General features: G+C 32.2%; 2 protein-coding genes across 2 annotated transcripts; one reads left to right on the forward strand and one right to left on the reverse strand.

Annotated features, from left to right (window-relative positions):
* The first annotated feature begins 574 nt into the window (after positions 1-574).
* Positions 575-5,581, forward strand: LOC125844242 (mitochondrial import inner membrane translocase subunit TIM22-4-like). Its single transcript, XM_049523519.1, has 5 exons — positions 575-695; positions 1,858-2,038; positions 2,516-2,706; positions 2,893-2,965; positions 5,303-5,581. Exons 2-5 carry the CDS (start codon positions 1,879-1,881, stop codon positions 5,386-5,388), a joined length of 510 nt encoding a protein of 169 aa, XP_049379476.1. The 5' UTR covers positions 575-695; positions 1,858-1,878; the 3' UTR covers positions 5,389-5,581.
* A 7,362-nt stretch (positions 5,582-12,943) lies between these two features.
* LOC125844232 (aluminum-activated malate transporter 2-like) lies at positions 12,944-16,350 on the reverse strand. Its single transcript, XM_049523507.1, has 6 exons — positions 16,041-16,350; positions 15,747-15,887; positions 15,058-15,330; positions 14,335-14,450; positions 14,092-14,235; positions 12,944-13,542 (listed from the first exon to the last, which is right to left on the reverse strand). The coding sequence occupies exons 1-6, from the start codon at positions 16,330-16,332 to the stop codon at positions 13,105-13,107; spliced, it is 1,404 nt and encodes a 467-aa protein (XP_049379464.1). The 5' UTR covers positions 16,333-16,350; the 3' UTR covers positions 12,944-13,104.
* Between the last annotated feature and the right edge of the window lie 2,006 nt (positions 16,351-18,356).

The following is an 18,356-nucleotide window of genomic DNA, read 5'->3' on the forward strand; positions in this document are numbered from 1 at the left end:
GCAATGTTATTCTTGTACCTTTTTAGGTTTTAAAGTAAAAAAACCTTTTTATTTCACATTGCTGTGGTTAGAAGCAGTCAGTCTCCTTCACATCACAAGTCTTCAAACTATACTGCTCTTTTTTGCCCAGTTTACAGGTTAGTTTCTTCCTTTTTTTTTGTTTGGCCTTTTTAATGTTATTTATCACTGTTAGTTAGGTTTAAGAATGTGTTAATTTCTAAAAGGTATGGGTGAAATTGCCCGAAAAGAAAGTATAGCTGCTATTTCTTTTGGCTTTTACCTAGAAAGAAGACAGGATCTTCTTAGATATTTAGATGGTATGAGTAAGCATGTATTTACTGAAACCTATTGAATTACAATTTTAGTCTCCAATTTTAACCAAATACCTGAGGACACTATTCATGTCAAAGGTATAATATAATTAGACAATGTTGAATTAATATCCTCTTTTTATCTATTTGATTTCTCTTTTCCATTGCCAGTAGTAATGTATCTGTTAGGAATGATAAAAAATTAGCCAAAACTATCTATTTATGTTTTTTTCCCCACAATTTCAAAACTGGAGAAAACATGGGCTAAAGCCCATTCCTGTTGAGGCTATGTCTGCAAACTCCAAACCCATATATATTTTAACCCGACATAAAATTAAACATCTACACAGCCGCCTGTTGCCATCTCTTTCTGAAACATAAAAGGTATATTTTTTTTTTTGTTGAGGAATTTGGGGGTTATTGAAAGTTTAATAAAATGTTGTAGTTGTGTTGAATTGATTTTCGTTTCAAGAATCCATTATACATTCCTATTCTAATAATCTATTAGAATTTGAGCTTTGCCTTTGGTCCAGGCAAGTTTGATAAAATGTTGTAGTTGTGTTGAATTGATTTTCGTTTCAAGAATCCATTATACACCCTCTATTCTAATAATCCATTAGAATTTAAGTTTGGTCATTAGGTCAAGTTTGATAAAATTGATTTTTGTTTCAAGAATCCATTATACACCCTCTATTAATAATTAAGTTTGATAAAATGTTGTAGTTGTGTTGAATTGATTTTCGTTTCAAGAATCCATTATACACCCTCTATTCTAATAATCCATTAGAATTCAAGTNCCATTATAATTTAAGTTTTGCCCTTACACATTAGGTCAAGTTTGATAAAAGTGATTTTCGTTTCAAGAATCCATTATACACCCTCTATTAATAATTAAGTTTGATAAAATGTTGTAGTTGTGTTGAATTGATTTTCGTTTCAAGAATCCATTATACACCCTCTATTCTAATAATCCATTAGAATTCAAGTTTTGTCCTTTGGTTTCAAGAATCCATTATACACACTCTATTAATGATTATTGAGATCATGACCAAACCTCTATTCTAATAATCCATTAGAATTTGAGCTTTGCCGGTGGGTCTTGGAGGGCATTATGTACACACACCCATGGTAGAGAGGCTATATCTGATAGCAAATAAGTTATTATAACAATAACATGCTTAGTATAATTCTACAAGTGGGGTTTTGGCGAGGGTTCTAGCTTTGTGTAACCTACTTTCAATATTTTGTTTTGTTTCTTCTTGTTGGTAGATCTCAGAGCCATTTCCACCATTTGTATTGTTTATATTCTCATTGTTAGTCACACCTCGGCTTTTCAATATGGTTGTAGTTTGAACCTTTGAAACCTGGAACTTTTAACTAAATTGTAAGCGCGAAAGATTCATAACTTACTTATTTTCTGTCTGTTGATGCTGATATTTATCTAAATGCAGTTAAATAAGTTGCAACTTCAGGGAGTTTAATTCCCAGCTCCTGGGAGGAGAAATTCTGAATGTGACTCAATCTATTTCTCTTGAACTAATTATAGATTTATTTTATCAAAGCTGCTATGAGTGATCCGGCAACCGAATCGAATGATGTGCATTCAAGCTCCGAAGAAGCTAAGAAGCCCCAGATTGAGCCTATTCGGATGCCTACTGTGGAGGAAATAAGGGGCCAAGACATTTGGAACAACTGTGCAGTTCGTAGTGTTGTTAGCGGAGTCATGGGTATGCTTTAATCACAAGGATCTCCTAGTTGTTTGAATTTTTGTGTCGTATTGTTTTGTGTTTATTTTATGGATATTTTGTCCAAAATGTTGTTCTTGCAATCCCTTAATATAATGAATCATAATACTTTTCTTTATAAAAAAGGATGTCAAATTTTCTAAGTTTGATATCATAATAAAGTTACAAGTGACGAGGTAATCCAAGGTTTTTTTTTTTTTAGACTTAATTCCGTTGCTATGACTGTTATTCTCTTGTACTCGTGGAGTTGGAGTTGGGAATGCGAGAGCTTGTTTAAGTTAGCTTACAAGCTCTATCAAGTATCAACTTTCATTGTTTGTGAATGAATCTGTATCTAAAATATAATTGGATAATTTTTTCTGCTCAACTTGAAATCTTATGTCGATGTTTATGGACTTTGCTGTGAGGTTACTTCTGGGGTCCATCGAGATTCTAGTGATGCATTTTTTAGTTTTGTAGGAGGGGGACTGGGTTTGTTCATGGGTATGTTTCTCGGGGCATTGGATAACCCAATAATGCAAGAGGAAATGACTACTAGGCAACAAATTGTATACCAAGCAAAGCAGATGGGTCGAAGGAGTTGGAGTTCATGCAAGACTTTTGCTGTTATGGGTTTGGTTTTCTCTGCTGCTGAGTGTACAGTTGAGAAGGTACTTTTGATCCTTAGAGAGGATAACCATGTGGTATTCTGCAATTGTCGTTTTACAGTTTTCCTGTTCATTTTTTGAACCAATGAGTAAAGTTGGAAATCATTCTCACTATTAGAATCGGATACTTCTGAAATATTCTAAAACTCAAATGTCACAAGTAACTGTTTTCTTATCTTATGTTCAAAGGTACGGGCGAAGCATGACATTACAAATACAGCAGTTGCAGGGTGCGTAACAGGTGGCACATTATCAGCTAGAGGTAAAACTTGTTACCTTGATCATGCAAAAATGTGTACGAAGGGTTCTTCAGTAGATATACTTTCCTATCTGACGTGATTGTTATATGTTTCATATTATCAAAATGTAACTCATGCCTAACAAAGAAGAAAGATGAAATAGTATGTTTAACAAAAGCTTTTCGACGAATAGGTGGTTTTGGCTACTTAAAGAGAGAGTGCGTCCAACCATTTGAGAGGAGAGTTTGGCCTCAGTTGAAACGACTGTAGCTAATCCCAACTAGTTTGGGATCAAGGCATTGATCCCATATATCTAGTGCTATACATAACAGTATCAAAGACCAATTTCTTATTCTTAACTAAATTCATATGGATGACAGTGGTGGATAGGCAAGACGAGTTCATTGGTTGAAAACTGCCATGTAGCTCTTTCAGATTTCAAATAGCGGAACTGAGCTAGAAGTCAGGGTGTCACTCATCATGTAGAATTCACCTGTTCTTTCTCGGTGCTTTTCCTTTTATTTTTTGGTCTACTCTTACTTGAAAAGATTGGACTGCATTACTTTGTCCCAAGCTGCGTTTATAAGGTGGAAATGCAGGGTGGGGTGCTTTACTGATCAGGGGTTTCAAACAACAGCAACAAAAAGGGTAGAGTAGAGTATACATAGACCTTATCACTACCTCGTGTAAATGGAAAGGTTGTTTCCAAAAAACCCTCGGCTCAAGTATATAAAATCAAAGTAGAGGAAGAAGAAAATAATGAAGAATCAGGGGTTTTAAAATATTTGAGAAAATAACAAGTAAAAATTTGAATTTATAACTACAAAAAGTTTGTTGGAACATAATAATAAATCTACACAATAATATCCTGAACTCTCCTAAATTCTTAGCTATAGAACAACACAAATATAATTTGTAGTCAATTACTTGTACTAAGATTAAGAAATAAATTTGTTCGGGAATACATGACGGACAATCTGATGCATAAAGCCCACACAAGCCATTCCTGTGGCGACGGGTGGAATAGTTCATAACATAAAGCATGCATAGGGAACAACACACCTATTGAGGTGCTAGTCCCATGGGATTTTAGCCTCCTAGAACCCCGTCAAAGTGGTTAGATTTTCCATGCCTCAGTGGATGAGTCCCAATTTTACATTTCAAAAGATTGATCATGAGGCAAGGTATTATTATACTGAAACGTGAGTTTGCTACTTTTATTATCTTAAACAGCCATAATGAAACGTCCTCACTCAAACTGTTTTGTTGGAAGCCATATTGTTCACCAACCAAACACTGGAAAGTGAATGCATCGTGAAATTATTTCTTTCATGCCAAACACATACCTAGTGGAAAATGAGCAAACAAATTGCAATGGGGGTCTCTCCTTCATAATAGACATTTTGATTTCGACAAAATCGCTAGATGACTAGCATTCAATATTGTTTTCTCTTTGTCTGTTCTCCCTGAGAAAGTTGCACCTGGAAGTACTACTGTTTTCGGCTGCCAACTGGGTCTTCTTTTCGTATTTTAGTTTTCATCTAATGAGCGTTTGACTTAGTTTTTTTGCCTAATTGAATTGCGGTCTCTCCTTCATTTCAGGTGTTTTTGTTTGATAACATTGACACAGGCTTTCAGTATTGTATACAATTTATTTATATTCTCCCTTCGAAAATTAATGGTTGGAACTGTACTGTTTAACACATGCTTTCTTATTTTAGCTTTTGAAGGATTTTTTTGCCTTAGTTTTCTTAGAGCAAAACCTATAATCAAAGTGAGAATCCCAGTCAAGTATTTAAGATTCCATTTGATCTGGGGTGTTGGGGGAGTTGAAACTTCTCCCTCGAACAATCAAGACACTACGTGCCCAGATTTCCATTTACAGGTAGTGAGATTTCAGTATTGGAGATATAGGTGATTAAGACAGGACATGACGTAGTTGCAACTTATAGAGGACATGACCTTAGATAGGAGGTTGTGGTTTGCCACGGATTAGGGTAGAGGCTAGTAGGTAGTAGAGCGTTGTCTTGCTTATCCTTCCATACTGGTAGTCATAGTATTTCTCCTTTACTTTCTTGTCCTTCGGTTTCTGTTACTATTTACTGTCTCTTGTACATCAATTATCACTCTATTTTGTTGTAGTTATTGTTCCTTTCTTTTTGTCATGCTTTCTTAGTATTTTTCCATGATTTCTTCACTTCCATTATTTCTTTTGATGTGCGTTTCCTTGAACCGAGAATCTATCAGAAACAGGCAATCTAACTCCCAAGGTAGGGGTAAGGTTTGCGTACACTCTACGCTCTTCAGACCCCACTTGTGGGATTACAATGGGTTTATAATACAATCTGATTTTGTTTCAGGTGGACCAAAAGCTGCGTGTATGGGTTGTGCTGGCTTCGCGACATTTTCAGTCTTGATAGAGAAGTTCTTGGATAGGTATCACTAATCCAAGTTGACAAGATAGATCATTCTTCAGCCTGGATGATGTAACCTACACCAACCTACTTTATATTTAGAATCAGATTCTTTTTGTTCCCATTCTATGACAGTGCACAGTGTTGTAGATGTGCCATGCTGCTCACTTTCATTGTCGTTTTTGTCCGATTCGTAGCTTAAATGAAAGAAATGAGGATTCATATAGACGATTCTAACTTGTTTGAGACTGAGACGTAGTTATTGTTAATTTGCCCTTTGTGCATTCCTTGAGTTTGTGCTTCTGGTCCTAGAAACTTGTCAATTTTCACAATGTCCTTTATTAGGTATGTAATAAAGTGAATCAAATAAAGTACGTTCATGTTAATGTTTTATTAATATAAATTTCACTATGATATACTTTTTCTCATTTATTAATCAAGTAGTGGGGAAAACACACGTTTGCTATATTCAAATGTTGTGAATGTGCTCACTCAAAAAAGTTAAACAATAACCATTATTATTATTAAAGTTAAATAATAATAACAATAATAAAATTAATTCAAGAAAAGTTTGATAGTTTTAGGAAAACTATACAAATTAGACCCATTAGGTAAAGTATTTATCTAAATTCAACCCAACCCAATATATTTATCATTGTTCTATTCACTGAAATACTGTTGATACAATCAGAGTATATACATACTTTAATGATATCTATATACACTGATAGTATCAACCAGTAATTGAACAGTCTTTTCATTGAAACACTGTCTCTTCCTCCTTGATGCCATCAGAGTATATATATATATATATATACTCTAGTGGTATGAATGAGTAACTGAGTAGTGTTTTCACTGAAGCACTGCTTCTTCCTCAGAGTATATATATATATATACTTTGATGGTATCATGTAGTAAACGTGAATTAGTAGTTAAAAACTAGGGATATAAAAGTAAGGGGGTAATCGCTTATAAATAGTTTCTCTTTTTGGGGTACAAGTGTTCATTTTCCTTAGTTTTAAGGGTAATAGCGGACCAAAAAAATGAGGTAAGTGGCATTTGTAGCCAAATAGGTGGATAAATGTTATATTTAAGGGTAACTTATAGAAATCTCACTAGTTTAAAAGCTAATTACTTAGATACATGCTAGTTTGCAATATTACGAATCTTACCAAATTTTAGTGCCTCCAGATACATGTATCTCGGGATACATTGAGTCAAAATTAGTTTTAATTTGTTCTAGATACACTGTATCCAAGTGGATTCACATGTATCTGGGATACATAGATAAATCCCGCTCGCTTCCCTCGCCCTCCCATCTCAATCGCCACTCTCTAATATATATAATATCCTAGATACATGCGAATCCTACCACATGCATTCACATGTATCTGGCGTGATTCACATGTATGTAGGTCGCTCGCCTCCCTTCCTATTTCAATGTATACGATAGCAAAAAACATATATCTAGGTGTATGACTTGCAATTTGTTATAAAATTATTAANTCTTAAAAAAGACAAGAGTATTAACTGCTTAAAGTAGTAATCTGCAACCCTGTTTTAATTTTAGAACAGCCCGAACAAATGATATATATATATATATAATTAGATAATTTCTCCCCACATTTTCAGATAGTCCAACGATAGTTTTGCCCTTCTCAATAAACATCTCTATCATTGATTAGCAAAGCTTGACCTAATGAAAGAATATTCGTGGTAAGTGGTCACTAATGACGGTGATAATTAAGTGCTCTTATGTATTAATTAATTAATTAATTAATAGTGACACGACACAAAATCTGATTAATCACCCCATAATTTTTAATTAACATAAATAACATGGGCAGCACTAAAGCCAAAAAACATATAAAATGAAAAAAAAAATGTTGTTAGTGGGAAACAGATTAGACTTTCACCAATTAATAGGTTCTCTTTTTCACTGTTTTCCACTTATTATAATTACCTTCTCTCGTTTTATATTAGTTATTTATTTTTTAGAAAAAAATTATAAATAAAAAAATATTTTTACTAATTTATCTTTTAAGAATTAAGAAAAGAATTATTTAAAAATAATTAATTCTATCTTAATTTATATAATAAATAATTTAAGATAATTATTTATCGTCATATATATATATATATATATATATATATATATATTCAAACGTAGATAAGTCAACTAGCTACGACTCTTTATTAGGTAGTGTTCTTTTGTTTCTCTTTCTGTTTAAATTAATAATATGATAATATTTAACTGATATATAATTGGATTATGAGGACATACGTAATGTGTTAGGGGAATATGACGTATATTTCCATCATTTTTTCATAATTTTTTTGCAGACAAAGACAAACTTTTGGGGTATCCCAAGGCGCCAAATTAATGAGCTAGTACACACGAAAATCAAGAAAGTCACGTAATTCTTAAAAGTGTGGCTCGTAATAACAAAAATATGCTTTAGAAAATTGGTGGGAATATACGTAATGCTCCCCCAACTCATTACGGATGTCCTCATAAAAAAATTTCAGAATTTTTTTTGGTGTGTTCCAAGGCGCCAAATTCATGGGCTAATACACACAAAAAATCAAGAAAGTCACGTAATTTCTAAAAGTTGGCTCGTACGTGTAAAAATATGCCTTAAAAATAATAGGAGTGTACGTAATGCTCCCCCAACTTATTACAGATGTCCTCATAAAGTTTTTTCAGAAAAAAATTCGGGTTGCCCCAAGGCACCAAATCCATGGCTTAACATAATACACATGAAAAACAAAAAAAGTCACGTAATTTTTAAAAGTTGGTTTGTAAATGTAAAAAATATGACTTAAAATGATGGGAGTATACGTAACGCTCTCTCAATTCATTATGGAGATCCTCATAAAACTTTTTCAGAAAGAAAAAAAAATTGAGTACCCCAAGACGCCAAATTCATGGGCTAATACACACAAAAAACTAAGAAAATCGCGGAACTCCTAAAAGTTGACTTGTAAATACTAAAATATGCCTCCACTAATCTTCTTGACTCCTTCATATGTTTAGTTCACATCCTCTTAGTAAACATAATATTAATTTCACCACTAATCATGCATTACGCTTTTATCACTGCATACGACATTTTTTATGATACACATGCAATTTGATGAATGATTAGGTGACTTCAAGGAAGCGGATACGTTCCGTAATGAAGAAAAACATTATGTTATTGTATGGAATTAAAAATGTCATATCATATATTACCTAAAAAATATTTTGTATAACTTTTGTGGCCACTATTTAAACAACTTGTATATTAAAGTCTAAAGTAGCCACTTGATGAGCTCACCATATGAAAAAGAACCACACAAGTTATATATATATGACGTTTATGTTTTTTGTGGCAAAAATGAATGAAAATGTGAATGTATAAAGTAGGCAGCTTTATATAAAAATAGATCTTATTTTTAAATAAATAATCATGAATTTTCAATAATATGAGTCTGTAATTATTGACTAGCTAAGAAAATATATTTAATACCTTATTTCTTATGTGTATGCAATGGTATTTTATATTTCTTAAATAATTATAGTTTATATGTGAAAAATTAGTATTGATATCATAGTAGAATATTAAATTATCGCATGTTTGGATTAATTTAAATTTATATCACGTAAGATTTATTAGATTATATTTAAACAAATATCATATTTTATATTTATTTTCTAAATGATTATCTATCCAAATTTTAGTTTGAAACTCTTGTAATTAACCTATTTTCTTTTAGTTAACCCTAAGTTTGGGATAAATGCATGCGAAATTTGATTATACTTTATTAGATATAATATGGATCACAATGGGACACCACTTTCTTTCAAGTTCAAACGAGTTTCAAAGAAGAAAAAATCAGATTTTACTGATTTTTGTGTGTTCACAGATTTTTGGTGATAGAATTTCAAAAAAAAATTTACCGAAATTTTTCATAGACGTCCGTTACGACCTTATTAATGGAGCCAGTTGGTCCTGAGGGGCAAAATGACCCATTTTCAGGTTCAAACGAGCCCCAAAGTAGGAAAAACATGATTTTACCGATTTTCTTGTGCTAGTCCATGGATTTTTATTGATTCGAGATTCCAGAACTTTTTTCGCCGAAAATTTTCATGTACATTCATTACGACCTTATTAATGGCGTCAGTTAGTCCCGAGGGGCAAACAAACCCATATTCAAGTTCAAATGAGCCCCAAAGAAGGAAAAATCAGATTTTACCAATTTTCGTGTGCTATAGTCCACAGATTTGGTGATAGGATTCCAGAATTTTGTTTTGCCAAAAATTTTCATGGATGTCCGTTACGAAATGGAGACAGTTGGTCCGGAGGGGTAAACATACTCATTTTCAAGTTCAAACGAGCCCTAAAGAGGGAAAAACCAGATTTTTACCGATTTTCGTGTGCGTCCATGGATTTTTGGTGATTCGAGATTCCAGAATTTTTTTATCAAGTTTTTTCATGGACGTCCGTTACGATCTTATTAATGGCGTCAATTGGTCTCGAGGGGCAAACAAGTCCATTTTTAAGTTTAAACGAGCCTCAAAGCAGGAAAAACCAGATTTTACCGATTTTGTGTGCTATTAGTCAACAATTTTTTGGTGATAGGATTTCAAAAAAAAATTTACCGAAAGTTTTCATGGACGTACGTTACGACCTTATTAATGGAGTCAGTTGGTCCCGAGGGGTAAAAGGGCCCATTTTCAAATTCGAATGAGCTCCAAAGCAGGGAAAACTAGATTTTACCTATTTTCGTGTGCATAGTCCATGAATTTTTGGTGATTCTGGATTCCAGAACTTTTTTTGCCGAAAGTTTTTATGGACGCCCGTTTCGACCTTATTAATGTCGTCAATTGGTCCCGAGGGGAAAACATGCCCATTTTCAAGTTCTTACGACCCCAAAGAAGGAAAAACTGATTTGTGTGTGCTATAGTCCACATATTTTTGGTGATAGGATTTTAGAAATCTTTTTACTGAAATTTTTCATGGACGTCCTTACGTCTTTTTTAATGGAGCCAGTTGGTCCCGAGAGGCAAACGGGCCCATTTGAAGTTCAAATGAGCCACAAAGCAGAAAAAACTAGATTTTAGCGATTTCGTGTGCTATTCATGGATTTTTGGTGATTCGGGATTCCGGAGCTTTTTTTGTCAAAATTTTTCATGGACGTTCGTTATGACCTTATTAATGGTGTCAATTGATCCAGAGGGGCAAACATGTCCTTTTTTATTAATGGCGTCAATTGGTCCCGAGGGGAAAATATGCCCATTTTCAAGTTCAAATGATTCCCAAAGCAGGAAATACCAGATTTTACCAATTTTCATGTGCTATAGTCCACAAATTTGATCGATTTTCGTGAGCTATAATCCACATATTTTTGGTGACAGAATTCCAGAATTTTGTTTGTCGAAGTTTTTCATGGACGTATGTTATGTCCTTATTAGTGTAGTCAGTTGGTCCCAAGGGGCAAACGAGCCCATTTTCAAGTTCAAAGGAGCTCCAAAGCAGAAAAAAATGATTTTACCTATTTTCGTGTGCTATGTCCTGATTCGAGATTCCAAAAAAAATTTATCCAAAATTTTTTATGGACGTCCGGTACGACCTTATTAATGGCGTCAGTTGGTCCCGAGGGGCAAACAGACCCATTTTCAACTTCAAGCGAGCCCCAAAGCAGGAAAAAACAAGATTTTACCAATTTTTGTGTGCTATAGTCTACAAATTTTTGGTGATAGAATTCCAAAAAAAAATTTCTGAAACTTTTCATGGACGTCCGTTACGACTTTATTAATGGAGGCAGTTGGTCCTCAGAGGCAAACGGGCCCATTTTAAAGTTCAAACGAGCCCTAAAGCAGGAAGAATTAAATTTTACCGATTTTCGTGTCCTATAGTCAATGGAATTTTTGTGATTCAGGATTCCAAAACATTTTTTGTCAAATTTTTTCAAGGACTTCTGTTACGACCTTATTAATGTAGTCAATTGGTCCCGAAGGGCAAACATGCCCATTTTCGAGTTCAAACGAGCCTCAAAGCAGGAAAAACCAGATTTTATTGATTTTTGTGTGTTATAGTCAGATTTTTGGTGATAGGATTCGAAATGTTTTTGTCAAAATTTTCATGGACGTCCGTTTCGACCTTATTAATGGAGCCAATTGGTCCCAAGAAGCAAACAGACTCATTTTCAAGTTCAAACGAGCCCCAAAGCAGGAAAATCCAGATTTTACCAATTTTCGTGTTGTATAGTCCATAGATTTTTGGTGATTCGTGATTCTAAAACTTTTTTGCCGAAACTTTTCATGGACGTCCGTTACGACCTTATTAATGGCGCCAGTTGGTCCCGAAGAGAAAACAGACTCATTTTCAAGTTCAAAAGAGCCCCAAAGCAAAAAAAATCAGATTTTACCGATTTTCGTATGTTATAGTCCAAAGATTTTTTGTGATAGGATTCCGTAATTCTTTTTACCGAAATTTTTTAATGGACGTCCGTTTCAACCTTATTAATGTAGCTAGTTGATCTCGAGGGGCAAACAGTCCCATTTTCAAGTTCAAACGAGCTCCAAAGCATGAAAAACCAAAATTTACCAATTTTTGTGTGCTGTAGTCCACAAATTTTTGGTAATAGAATTTCAGAATTTTTTTTGTGAAAAGTTTTCCATGGACGCACGTTACGACTTTATTAAAGGAGCCAGTTGGTCCCGATGAGAAAACAGGTTCATTTTCAAGTTCAAACGAGCCCCAAGGTAGGAGAAACCAGATTTTACCGATTTTCTGTGCTATAGTCTGTGAATTTTTGGTGATTCGGGATTCCTGAAATTTGTTTGCCGAAATTTTTCAGAGACGTCTGTTATGATCTTATTAATGGAGTCAGTTGGTCCCAAGGGGCAAACGGGCCAATTTTTAAGTCCAAACGAGTCGTAAAGCAAGAATAACCAGATTTTACCAATTTTCATGTGCTATAGTCCACAAATTTTTGGTAATAGGTTCAAGAATTGTTTTTGCCCAAATTTTTCATGGACGCCCGTTACCACCTTATTAATGGAAGTAGTTGGTCCTAAGGGGCAAACGAGCCCATTTTCAAGTTCAAACGAGCCCAAAGCAGGAAAAATCATATTTTACCTATTTCAGTGGTGATTCGATTAATTTAAATTTGTGCCCCATAGAATTTTATTAAAAAGAAAGTATTTCTATCAGAACTTTTTTCAATATTCAAGAATTCAAACCTTTATCTTCTTTTTATGCCTTTCCATCTGATGTTCAATATTTTTATTTATTTCTCAATTAATATGAATTCACATTGCGTAAAGAGAAGCATTCTCTATAATAAAAAAATCGTAGTACTTGAACGCCACCTAACTGTCTTGTTTTCAGTTCTCGTCCGACATCTCTGATATCCACTTTATTATTCTCAAATAATTTAAATTCGTCTCACATAAAGCTAATTAAACGTTAAAACGCTTCCTACCATAATTTTTCCATCCAACAAACTATTTTTGCCATAAAAAAGTGTATATTCAACCAACAAGTAAATAAAATCATGAAAAGTTAGACAACAAAAAAATTGTATATTTCACTTTTATCATAATACAAGAAATTTTGAACCCTCTCTCTATATATCACACAAATTGTGAACCTCAATTCTATCACACATCCCAACTTCTTCTTCTTTTTTTCAAAGAAACAATAAATAGTAGTAGTACATTATGTAAATATATTTAATTAACCAATAAATCAAATACATCACAGTTTCATATTTTGCTCATTAATAGTAATAACAACATGATTATTTGATAATTCTATTTTCTCCACCACTATCACCTTATTTGTATTAATTATTTCTTTACTACTTTTTGTGGTTTTAAAATTAGCTAATGAAGCAAGTTCATTAACCCCTTGTCCAATTTCTTCAACACAAATAACAATATCTGTTAAAATTGATGCAATTGTAGCTAATGGAATCACTTGTAGTAAATTAATTTCTTCCCAATTATTAATTCTTGATTTTAAAAGTGAATTTAATTTCTTGGCTGAATTTTTTGCATTTGTGACATGTTCATCAGCTGAAATTGGCAAATTCATTTTCCTCATAGATTTTGATAGTTCTTTTAGTGCTTTCCCACATTCTATGCTCATTTTCATTGATGTTTCTTTGATCATTTCCCTGATCTCCTCTGGTGCCTGAAATTGAAAAAGATCGAGTTTGAGCTCTATGCACTTATAGTACTATAAAAAAAATATTAATACAGTCAAGTAAGATCACTTAAAATGTAATTATACAACAATAACATATTCAGTGTAATTTCACAAGTGAGGTCTGAATAGAGTACTAGTTTGTACCCTACCTGATGAAGGTAGATAGATTTGTTGTTTCCGTTAGACATTTCAAAATAGGTGTGAAAAGGAAATGCAATAGCAAAAAAGCTAGTTTGAAAAATATTAATGGAAAAAAAACAATAGACCAAACAACTGTGAAAAGGAAATGCAATGGTAAAAAAGCTAGTTTGAAAAATATTAATGGAAAGAAAAACAATAGAAATAAAAACTAATATGATAGTTGAAGCAAAGAAAATAACAGATTTTTGAAGAGTTAAAGTTATGTACATTGACGATAGAAAATATAATTGCAATATCATATCACTTATAAGGAAACTATATATATATATATATATATATATATAGCTATAATAAATATTAGTAATTGGTAACTTGATAAAAATAATAACTTACTTTAATTTCAGAGTTGATATAGGCATTGAGTGCATCAATCCTACAGGCACATTGCCTAGTGAGACCTCCAATTTTCAAGTATTGTTTCCATGGATGTCTATACTTAAATTGGCCATGCCCTGGCTCCCATTGTGCAAAATTAGCCTGAATAAATGTAAAAAAAAAATTAAATACTTGAGTTAATTAGAAAAAAATGAAATTATATATATGTTCAAGAAAATGAAAATAACAAGAATTACATACCAAAGTTTCTTCAGTATTCTTTGAATTGAGAACACTTTTATACTCTATCAAGGATGTTTTAGTAACCTTTGATTCTGTAATATCCTCTGATGATTTAAAAATCTCATCTCCAAATCCTGCAATTTTCATTAAAATATGTATATTATAAAGTTATAAAACAACATAATCGAATTCTAGTTATTATTATTTTGTTCAATAATCCTCACGGTTTATAGTTCAGTGGTATCAATAAGAGTCTTTTTAAGATCTATCATCTCATTATGATCCATAATATCTATCTATTTAAAAGAGGTCGATTCTAATTCTAGTTATTATTATTTTATTCATCAATAATCCTCACGATTTATAGTTCAGTGGTATGAATAAGAGTCTTTTAAGACCTATCATTTCGTTATGATCCATAATATCTATCTATATATAAAATAAGTCTATTCTAATTCTAGTTATTATTATTTTATTTGATAATCCTCACGATTTATAGTTCAGTGGTATCAATACAAGTCTTTTAAGATGTATCATTTTGTTATGAACCAAATATATAAAACCACATATAAAAGAGGATTCTAATTCTAATTATCATTATTTTATTCAATAATCCTCACGATTTATAGTTCAGCAGTATCAATAAAATCGAGTCTTTTAAGATGTATCATTTCGTTATGATCCATGATTATCTATAGACTATATATAATATCATCAAAATAAATGGATTTTTTTTTTTACCTTCTAAGAACTTGCCAAGTTTTTCCATATTTTGTGCTACTAATTTATGTAGATCTTCACCAGCCCACACAGGGCAAACAACTATAGAAACAATAACACAAACAGAAGCACCCATGAGTATTGTTGAGATTCTTTTATGTGCCATATCCACTATTTCATCAACTCTAAAACCAGATATTGACACTAAACAAAATGTTAATATTAAAATTAACATTCCATAATCATATCTGGCCTTCACTTGTGGAAAGAATCTTATGAAAGTTAATGCAAATGCTGCATGCACAAGAAAATAAAATTGTCATGTTAGTAAGTAAAAGAAATAATATAAGAATTAACGACAGACAATTTCTATCATTGAATAAAAAAACAATTCATCGTTTATGTTTTGTTGAATATTAATGACGGATTATCAAAAAATCATGTTGGTTACTATGGACTAATATTCAGCGACAAAGTTTATAGCTAATTCTTGTTTTATAGGTAGTAGTGCATGATAAAAAATATGCATATATATAAGAGATTAAGAATGGCATTGTCATGTAATTTTTTTTATAAGAAAAACATGAATTAGCGACAAATGACTTCTATTTCTGAAAAGCAAAACTTTGTTGTTATTCCTATTTAAATATCATGAGATTAGCTATGAACTGTTTAGCGATAAATATAGGAATTAAAAAAAGAAATATAACCTTGTAGAAAGACAAATAGACCAAGAAGTATTGGCTCCACAACTTTACCAGTTGCACTAGCCAAATAATGTGCACCAACCCCTAGTGCACCAGCTAGCAAGGTTGCCATTCCCCTATTTAATCCTTTCCCAAGTGTAGCACCTACAAAAATAAAAAAAAATAAAAAAATCATCACTAATTAAAAAAAATATTTATTTAGTGACAATATAGTTTCAAATAGTATATATGACATGTGTATTTAAATGTATATCATCGTATAAACTGATATAGAAGAAGGAGGAGTGTATAACGTACCAACAGAAAATTCAAAGACGACTACCACAGTCATTATCGCCCACATGGTAGAAACACCAAAACCATTGTAAAGGGGTTGGAAATAGTAGAATAATGAAACTAAAGTGAGTGATAAACCAACTTTAAGTGAGTGAATCACTCTTCTTGGATCATCTTTAGCAATTGTCTTGAATTGCTTAGCAATTCCAACAATCTTAGTATATATTTTTTCATGCAAAGACTTGAACCATAATAATCCCTTAGTGAAAAAATTACTTGGCTTTTCATCATTGTTCATAGAAGCAATCTCCATAGTAAAAATAAAAATAAATATTGGACCAAATTTTGCAAAAAAAAAAATGCAAAAATAGAATGTGAGAGACAAGAAAAAGACAGAGAAGTTTATGGGATTGCTAATAAGACATGTTGTGTCTGATAGCCTCATATTTATAGAGAGAACAAAGGAATAATGGATGGTAGGGTATGCACTATTTGGATTAAATCGAATAATCAAATCGAATTAAATCGAATTTTTATTCATATTGGTTTTGGATTAATAAATTGCTTTGTTTGGTATATATAAAGTGTTTAGCTTTAGAATTAAATTACAGTTAACCACTTTTTGTCCCTTTTTGGTTATTGCCTTTACGTCTATATTTTATGTTTGAACATCTTTAATAGGTATACTTATAAGTATTGTGTTTTAAGTATTACTTATGATTTATATTAGAAAGTATATTTAAGGGATTCAATATTGTTACTTTGGTTACGTTATTAATTATTGACATAACCGAATAACCAAACCAAAAAAAGCCGAACCGAATAGAGGAAAACCAAACCAAACCAAATTTATTTTGAATCGGATTTGGTTACACTTTTACAAAACCAAAAACCGAAAAATCTAAACCAAATAGTGCAAAACCAAACCAAAAAACCGAATGCACAACCCTAATTGGATGGTGACAAAACAAGAAAATATTTTTAAAATATTGTAAAAAAATTATTTTATTTTTAAAGTGAATATTTTTAGGTGCTACTTTTCGTGTACGATGGAAGTACAAGGAAAGTGCATAAAAAAGAGAGGTTGAAAATGATGAAGTGAATTTTATGTTTTTTTTTTTTTTAACAAAAAAAGTTATAGTAAAATATATTTTAATTATCCATCTGTTATCCACACATTGAGATTAATGGGTCAAAAGTAAAGCTTTTTGTAGAATAGGGCAAACCATTTTTTGGGATCTTTTTAAGAACTTGTTAAAATTGGAATTGGTTGGCCATACAGCATTTTTTTTAGGCTTCTCACCAAGTGTCTATGTTCACAGTATTTATTTCGAAGCTCCATTAATTTAAATTTGAGTCAAAAGATCTCACTTTACTTTGGACGTGAAATACTCACTAAAAGGTAAGTTTATACTTAGATATCGAATTCAAGACCTTTTTTTTTTATAATGATAAAGAAATACTTATCACTAGAGAAACATAAATCACTTAACTGAATTGAAATTTACTGTATCGGACCAAATTTTTAAAATTCAGTATTTAGTACTTATTTTCAATTATCGAAATTAAAATTTGAAAATATTGAACCAAATACTAAATTACTACCCCTAATTATTTATTACTCCTATATATCTAACATGAGCTTTGATACATGTACTGATCATAGTGACCTAAGACAAAAAAAGAAGAAGCTAGATATGCAAAGTATATCAACTATCAATTGTAGTAGATTTTTTTTCTTCTTTATATCCATGATAAGCCATCCCTACTTACCATTTAACCACAAATTTTGATAGTGGCCACACATCTTTTATTTATTTATTTTTTTCATTTTTATACAATGTCTAATACTGCTTCTAAGCCTAACTAAATCAAAGTTGTTCTGGAAAATCATATTTTAGGGGTAAGATACTCTTATCAAAAAAAAAAAAATCATGTTCAAGATTCAAACTCAAAATCTCTAATTAAAATATAATGACCTGATTCGATCGATATGAGTAAGCCAATAGTGAAAGTATTTGAGCCAGAAAACTTTTTCAGAGCTTGACCTTATAAAGTTTCGTCAAGACCGCTATAGTGGGAGGCATCCCGTTATAGCAGAGTGTGCAGACCACTATAGCGGGGTTAGCTTCTGTTATAGTGGCGCCGCTATAGTGGGCCGAATCGGATTTTAGTGCAGAAATAGCTCCATAGTTTCTATTTTCTGCACTTTGAGTTCTTGAACTTGGGAGGGACGATTTTAGGCAGGTTGCACCAGTTTTCCCACATAATTTATCGGTAAAGGTAAGAATTTGACTCCCCGACCTTATGCATTGATTCTTAAACCTTAGAATCTAG

This window comes from Solanum stenotomum, chromosome 11 (genome assembly GCF_019186545.1).
Source record: "Solanum stenotomum isolate F172 chromosome 11, ASM1918654v1, whole genome shotgun sequence".
In the NCBI taxonomy this organism is placed as follows: domain Eukaryota; kingdom Viridiplantae; phylum Streptophyta; class Magnoliopsida; order Solanales; family Solanaceae; genus Solanum; species Solanum stenotomum.